General features: G+C 37.1%; 1 protein-coding gene across 1 annotated transcript in view; it reads left to right on the top strand.

Annotated features, from left to right (window-relative positions):
* Nucleotides 1–7,469, top strand: part of myh10 (myosin, heavy chain 10, non-muscle) — a 77,435-nt gene that overhangs the window by 6,557 nt on the left and 63,409 nt on the right. The window contains exon 3 of the mRNA XM_016518545.1: nucleotides 2,929–3,085. Within this exon, the coding sequence (XP_016374031.1) occupies nucleotides 2,929–3,085 (157 nt within the window). The remainder of the gene's footprint in view (nucleotides 1–2,928; nucleotides 3,086–7,469) is intronic.

The raw sequence follows: 7,469 nt of genomic DNA, 5'->3' as shown, positions 1-7,469 counted from the left end.
ACATTTAAAGGGCTCCTCTTTTGGTGAAAGTTTTCAGACAGCTTTCAAAATGGCCAGCAGACAGTGTGAACACATAGATACTCATATCTCAGTGTGCAATGATCTGATTGACTTGAAATTACAGGAGGTATGTAGTAACAAACGCATCAATTGGTTAAGACATCAAGTATGATAATACATTATTTTGTCTTTTTATAATCCGAGCTCAAATATGGAAGTGTGCTTAATGGGTACGTGAGATTAATAGGTACGTTTACCCTAACCTGTAGAAGGAAAAAACACATCTTAAGCATGCAGAATAACATAAGTGGACTTTGAACGATTAATTGCCGCTTTCATGATTAGAAATTTGATTGTGCAGCCCTACTGGAGAGAAACTACTTTCCAGCCACAAGTCCCCTGAGTCCAAGTCTATTGTTCTGGCCTGCGATCTAGTTTGGCAGGACGGCTTTGTCTGGTGGGGAGCTGGGAGTGGGATGTAGACAGATCTGTCCTCAATGCAACCCCGATACTCCTCCACACCCATATATATATATATATATATTTCCACTCATAAACACAACGTCAGCCAATAGAAGGACCCTTCAGCAGGCAGACAGTGATTACCTCTCCCCTGACGTGCCCCCTCACCATGTGTCTGGATCACCCAGCAGTGGCCAAACATTCAAACAAACACAGGTTGCTCTCAGTTATAGCCTCGTATATGAAACCGCTTGAAGGACAGGGTTAATATCTTGTAAATGTCTTCTTTTATCAGCTCGCGCACTTCAGCTATACAGGCATTAATACTGAATGTTTAACGTTATATTCATTGCATACATATACTTCGTAGTAGACATCCTTAACTCCTTTCTGCTGTCTGTTGTTCTGTTGTCGGTGTTTCATTTTCTGAATATGGCACTTATCACATGCTGTGTGGTATCGGCGTTTGGCATCGGAGCATTTTAACGAGTACGAGTACGAGTACAGGAGCTCAGTATCGGGCCCGATACCGATACCAGTATCTGTATCGGTGCATCCCTAGTAATGAAGAGCAGGCTCACTGCAGGACAGCTGCACTGGCAGTGAAAGATGCCAGCATTTCTCAAGAGAAATACCTTAATTCTGTACACTTAATGCAGATATCAGTATTAGGCTCTTGACTTGGCAGGTTTTCACTGTCCCTTCTTGAAAAAAATCTTAAATTCATAAACAATTTGATCCCATTACATTATTTTATAGCAGTCCACCGATATATCACAATGGCCAATATTACTGGCTGAAATTTAGCATTTGAATATCTAACAAAGTTTTTTTTGCCACAAATTTCAGCTGTTAGATAGATCTTGTGTGCATAGCTTGCATAAAACGCTTGTTCTTTTGTTCTGTTGAGATTTTTATTTTTTTTTCAAATTGATTTAGTTTCAGATAGGCATGGGCCGATTAACGGTTTCAAGGTATACCGCGATTTGAAAATGTCACGGTTTCAAAACCGCTAATATTTTCCGTTATACCGTTGCTGCGGCATGCGCTGTTTTTCATGTCTCCTCAAAGACTGAAAGTGTAGGAATCCCTCAGGTTGAGTGCAGTGTAGAGAGTAACATGTCTCCTCCTCCTGTTGGTGCGAGCGACAGAACATTCTGTTTTTGCTTCAAATTGGGTTATTATTAAATCAAATTGTTTATGAAATTATATAACTAAATGATATGAAATGATATAAATGATATGTATATGAATTATATAACAACAATTAAATAACTGTAATTACAGATTTAGGTTAAATAAAATGTCAGTCTTTATTTTTCTTCTTTTTAGGAAACAAATCAAAGAAAAAATTAACAAATTCTACTGTTCCTAATATTCTGTATGTTGCTCAATAACAAAATATATTGTGTTCAGCGGAAAGTTTTTTTAAAAATTTTTTACCCAGTCATTTAAAAATAACACATTTTAGAGCTGTAACGACAATACCGTGATATTTTTGCTTAAGGTTATCATACCGTCAAAATCTCATACCGGCCCATGCCTAGTTTCAGATTATTTATTTCTAATTATTTTAGTAAATATGTATATGATGCAACTGGCATCATATCACTGTGTTCTGTTGTCTTAAACTGACACCCGTCTAAACATAATTAATAGAAAAATATATGGTCGTTCATTCAAATTTGGCCCCAAACTTTCCTAAAATTTAAAGCTTGATTTTTAGACACTCATTAAACATAATGTTTATTTTCAGATTTACTGTTTTACAGATGTTATTTATTCAGATGTTTTACAGTGTGACACTCTTAATTAGTGGATTTTAACAGTTGTGACCATTACCACATGTAAAAACATACATATTCCATTTCATAAATCTTATAAATTTTTGTCAATATTTGTTTGTCAACCCATTGTCATTTTTGTAAAGGTAATAGCAGCTGATGATGCAGTTGATGTTGCTGTGCAGCGAATACTAAGTGTAGTGCCCTGTGTGATCAACCATGTGTCAGCTGGAGATGGAGTGGTATAGTCAAATGCTGGGGCTGTTACTTAAGGAACATCTCAGTTTTAGAATGAAAAAGATTAACAGAAACTGTATGAATGGAAAAAACTATAGGCTTATTCTAGGATATTTCACAAGTTACTCTGGAGTATTCTGTGTTTCAGAAATCCCTAAATGATTATACAAACACTAGCTTTACTGCTTATGTTAAACCAGTAAACGAGTAAACTAGAGATGGAAGGGGGGCTTTACAAGAAATAAGACAAAGGGTTACATTATATATTTAATCGTTCTGCTGGTTCTTATATGTGAAAATGTTGGGATTTATCTCAAGTTGCAGGCTTCAATTATGAATTGTACTTATGTTCTCAATGTAATTAATTGCAAAAATCCTTATAAGTTGACCACCAATTAAGTGTTACATTTCTTTCCTCCTTTTGTTTGTTCTTGTCTCTGTGCAGACATACTCAGGACTCTTCTGTGTGGTCATAAACCCATACAAAAACCTCCCCATATACTCCGAGAACATCATTGAGATGTACAGGGGCAAGAAGAGGCATGAAATGCCACCTCATATCTACGCCATTTCTGAATCTGCCTACAGATGCATGCTTCAAGGTAAGACCATAACATGTTCTGATGAACTCTCTCAGTGGCTCCATCTGTTACAGAAATACAATTTTTGAATTCTGCATTTCCACTGAGGATTTTGCTGTGAAAATAAAGAGGGTGTGTTGTATTTTCTCAATCTTTGTTCAGTGTTAGATGAAGATGAGACCACCACTTTGTTCAAATAAGCAGACAAATTCTCCTCCTTTTGCCGTTTTTTAGCAGTTCAAGATTTCCTAAACCTTACAGGGCTCTACGCTTGCTTTTCTTTTTACTTAAAAAATTTAGGAGCACGTTCAAAATTTTAGGAGCACCTTCTAATCAATAATCCAAAGTTTTATAAAAAAAGTAGCCTTCCCATTACGAGGTGATATTTGACTCCTCTAACTTTATTAAAATTATGTAATCTTTTGTCAAATTCTTAAATTTTTTTTATTTTATAAGCTTTTTAAAAATTGTAATTAAACCGACAGAATAAGAACAAGTAATATAAGTTACCAATCAAATGAAATCAGTATTAACAAAATTAATTTGTAGAGGTGGCACAGAAGAACACAAAAGTGGCTTGGTGTACTTTCAGACATTTAATGAGGCTCAGAAGTGACATGAGTGCAATTAAATCCATAAATTCATGATGAGATTAATGTTTTAAATATAACATTTTGAATATAGAAATATTAAATGATTTAAACAACTGAAAAGATACTTTAAAAATGAAACAAAAACTGCCAGCAGGTGGTGGCAAGTCTTATTTTTATCACTGAATCATTCATTCAATTGATTCATTCGAACGGCTGATTCATTCAGGAATGAAGCAAGTGACTGTCTTTATGAATGGGTAATCATAAATCACTGACTCAATAGATTCGTTTAAAAAACCCCGTTCATTCATAAACGAAACACCGCTGTGTTTGAATGGAGATGCGCAGCGGCTCCGCTGTGACTTTGTTTGAAACTATTTTCGACGACGAAATAGAGCAAAATCAGACAATAGTGTTATAGTCAGACAGATCGATCAGTGTTTGACATCCGCGAGAGCGATTCGAAAGCGCACGGAGCAGTCTGCTCTCTTTAGCTCTCATGGTACTGTAATACACTGATCGGTCTGCACAGTCGGTCCGCGTCAAGTCGAACACACCTACTAGTTTACACCGGTTACACTCAGAGATGTGGCGCACACGTGAGGCTGTAGTGCTAATGCATCCCAGCCCCCTTAGATGTAAGGCTGCATTTACACTGGTGCGTTTATGTTTTAAAATGAAAATGATCCTCGTCATACTGGCGTTTCCACTGCGTTTCAAGCCGGCTTTCCACCATCTGCTCCTCACTGCACACGTCTGCGGCGCGTTACGGCTCCACGGTTACCGGAGCTGATCGCGGCCGTTCTAGTCAGTGCTTGTGTTTATCAGCCAGCCGCGGCATGTTTCAAAAGTGGCTCTCCACGCTGCTTGGCTAAAAATAGTCTTTTGTGAGTTGTCACCGCGTGGTGGACGGAACAAAACCTCGTCGGAGCTGTAAGGGATAACGGTAACATAATACGCTGATCGTGGGCTGCTTTTAAATGAACATTTATTTATAAAACAAAATCTTCTTTGGCCATATTAGCCTACTCAATAGCATTAACACAGGCTTTACTCCTTTCAAACTTTATCTGGAATGTCACCGTTTCTGTCACTGCAACTTCCCGATCAGGCGAACGAACACATACACACACACGAAATCGTCTGCCTCATGAAAAAAATTTATTTTTAAATATAGTTAATATTTGCATCATTTATGATTTATTTTATCCACCCCGCGACCCACCCGGGAGAAACAGAGGTTTCCCCAGTAACGGCTGTACACAAAACAGCGCTGAGCTCACAAACGCTGCTTTACCAGGCATTTAACATGCAAGATGAAATGAAAATGACATCGAAAATTTTCTAAAGATAGTCTTCCTTTAGAAATACAGTGATATAAAAACACCCGCGCCTCATTTTGATTTTTACAAGTGCAGTACTTGCTCATGTTTATTCAACGAAGCCTTTTGGAAAATCTGTCAGTTTTGATATTGTGGCGAGTGCCACAAATAAATAAATGTATGGGAAACACATCCCACAGCACAGCCACCTGAGCCCAACTTCAGTCTACTCATCACCTTAACTTTAACTGCGTTTGTAGCCGGCGCCATAGCCAGACTGATAAACAAACACAGACCGGAAGTTAACTTCGGGCCAGGCGCGTGCACCCGATGAAACTGTCTATATAAAGCTTGAAGCATCAGAATCGGCATCTGTATCGGCCGATCACCATGACAAGAAATCGGTACTCAGTATCGGCTGCAAAAATCCTGATTGGAGCATCTCTACTGTTTACTGTCTACTGTAAATGTAGCTGTATTTTGTATGAGATTTGTGTTTGTAAGTAGGCTGTACAAATTTAGCACTTCCACAGTGTGGAATGGAATTCTTGTATTTTGATTAAGTGCCATAACATTTATGATTGACAAAAATACTTCTATATGTAAGATTTTATGAATTGCTGAATTGTTAGCAGCCATATATTATTCAGGTTTACATGATCCTTCAGAAATCATTCTAATATGCTGATTTGCAGCTCAAGAAGCTATTATTATTATCAATGTTGGAAGCATTTGTGCTGCTTAATATTTGTGTGGAAACTGTGATTACATTTTTCATGTTTTTGTGATTAGTAGAAAGTTCCAATAATGAGCATTTATTTGAAATATATTTTTTATAATAATGTGGGAGTCTTTACTGACACTTTTGATCAATTTAATGTGTCCTTGCTGAATAAAAGTAATTTATTTAAAAAAAATCTTACTGACCTCATACTTTTGAATGGTGTAATTATCAGTGTTAATTTTGACAGCAAATTTTGATTCAGTTTTAGTCATAGTCTTTTGACTAAAATGCCATTTAGTTTGTCATATTTTAGTCACCTGAGTTTGTTTTTAGTTTTAGTCTAGTTTTAGTCGACTAAATATCATACGATTTTAGTCGACTAAATCTACAGTAAATTTAGTCGGCTAAAATCGAATGGGTTTAGTTACAGTATAATGCGTTTATTAAGCATTTCTCCAAAATTTCCAAACTCATTATATAGGTTTGATATTAAGGTTTTATCATGATAGACACCGATTTAACTGCGGTGACGCACAACATGCCTTTATGTTAAAATTAAATAAAACCACTTCTCATAAAGAACATGGTCTTCTTTTTAATGAAATGCCAATGGTTATATAGGCTAATTTGTATTCTTTATAGCAACTTGTTTACCATATTCTTCATTCTTTCAGGTAGACATATTTATTTCTGTAAATAAATTTAGATGAATCTTTAGGGCTACTAAAGTTTTTCAGTCAAGAGCAGTGAGTGATTTTCTGTCTTTCGTTGCTTGATTAAAGCTGCAGTCTGTATGTTTTGCCTCTTTGTCGCCATCTCTGTTTGAAAACCTAAAATTGCAGCTGGGTGCGGAATTATCTAGCTTGCGTGGGTTGTGAGTTGGCACGGCTCCAGCGCGGATGAATCTAATGTTCTGAAGAGTATGTGTGGCAGTCAGTCACCGCACCGGTGTGGATATTTACTGTACTTCGCAATCACAGATTCTAGCCTACGTCTTGGAATATATGACCCAATAAATACATTTAGATTAATCTTTAGGGCTACTAACGTTTTTCAGTCAAGAGCAGTGCGTGATTTTCTGTCTTTCTTTTGTTGCAGCTTTAACATCAATGACTCGGACAATAGCAACTAAATTAGGCTGCTGTCCCTTTAAAACCGAATGCACAGCTGCAGTGGATGCAATATACTGATATACGTTCTCCCTACTGTTTATGTTCACTTAAGACGTAATCAACTGTGTTTACGTGAATACTCGTCAAAACGGACAATTCAACATCATTTTGTGTGTAATTCTCCGTTCATGTGACGCGAAAGAGTACTCGCGCGCTGTGAGACGCGCTCTCTGTGTGTGTATGCTTCAGTGTCTGCGCTCAGAAAACCGGACCGAAATGAGTTCTCTCTTGCGTCGTCAGATTTATCCATATGTCTGCTCTTCTCTTACTCCTACATATTGACATTTTTGAACGTTTTATGTGACGTGCAGCAAATGTATGTTAGCTTATGTCCCGCCGGTTCATATGTGCGCATCTAACCTCCTAACCACGCAGCAGATTAGTTCTGAAATTGAATGAATCTCTTCCCAAATCGTCCCTCCCTAACATTTTCGTCTCGTTTTTATTCGTTGACGAAAATGTCAATTAATTTTTGTCATAGTTTTTGTCATTCAAAAAGAGTTTTAGTTCGTTATCGTCTCATTGCCGTCAGTGAAAAAAATGTCTTTGATGAAAATTATGACGAAAATTATTCGTCAACGAAATTAACACTGA

The sequence above is a fragment of the Sinocyclocheilus rhinocerous genome, unplaced genomic scaffold (genome assembly GCF_001515625.1).
Source record: "Sinocyclocheilus rhinocerous isolate Xijiao unplaced genomic scaffold, SAMN03320098_v1.1 scaffold1982, whole genome shotgun sequence".
In the NCBI taxonomy this organism is placed as follows: domain Eukaryota; kingdom Metazoa; phylum Chordata; class Actinopteri; order Cypriniformes; family Cyprinidae; genus Sinocyclocheilus; species Sinocyclocheilus rhinocerous.
Note: the sequence above shows the minus strand (reverse complement) of the source record. Positions and strands in the feature narration are given on the sequence as shown.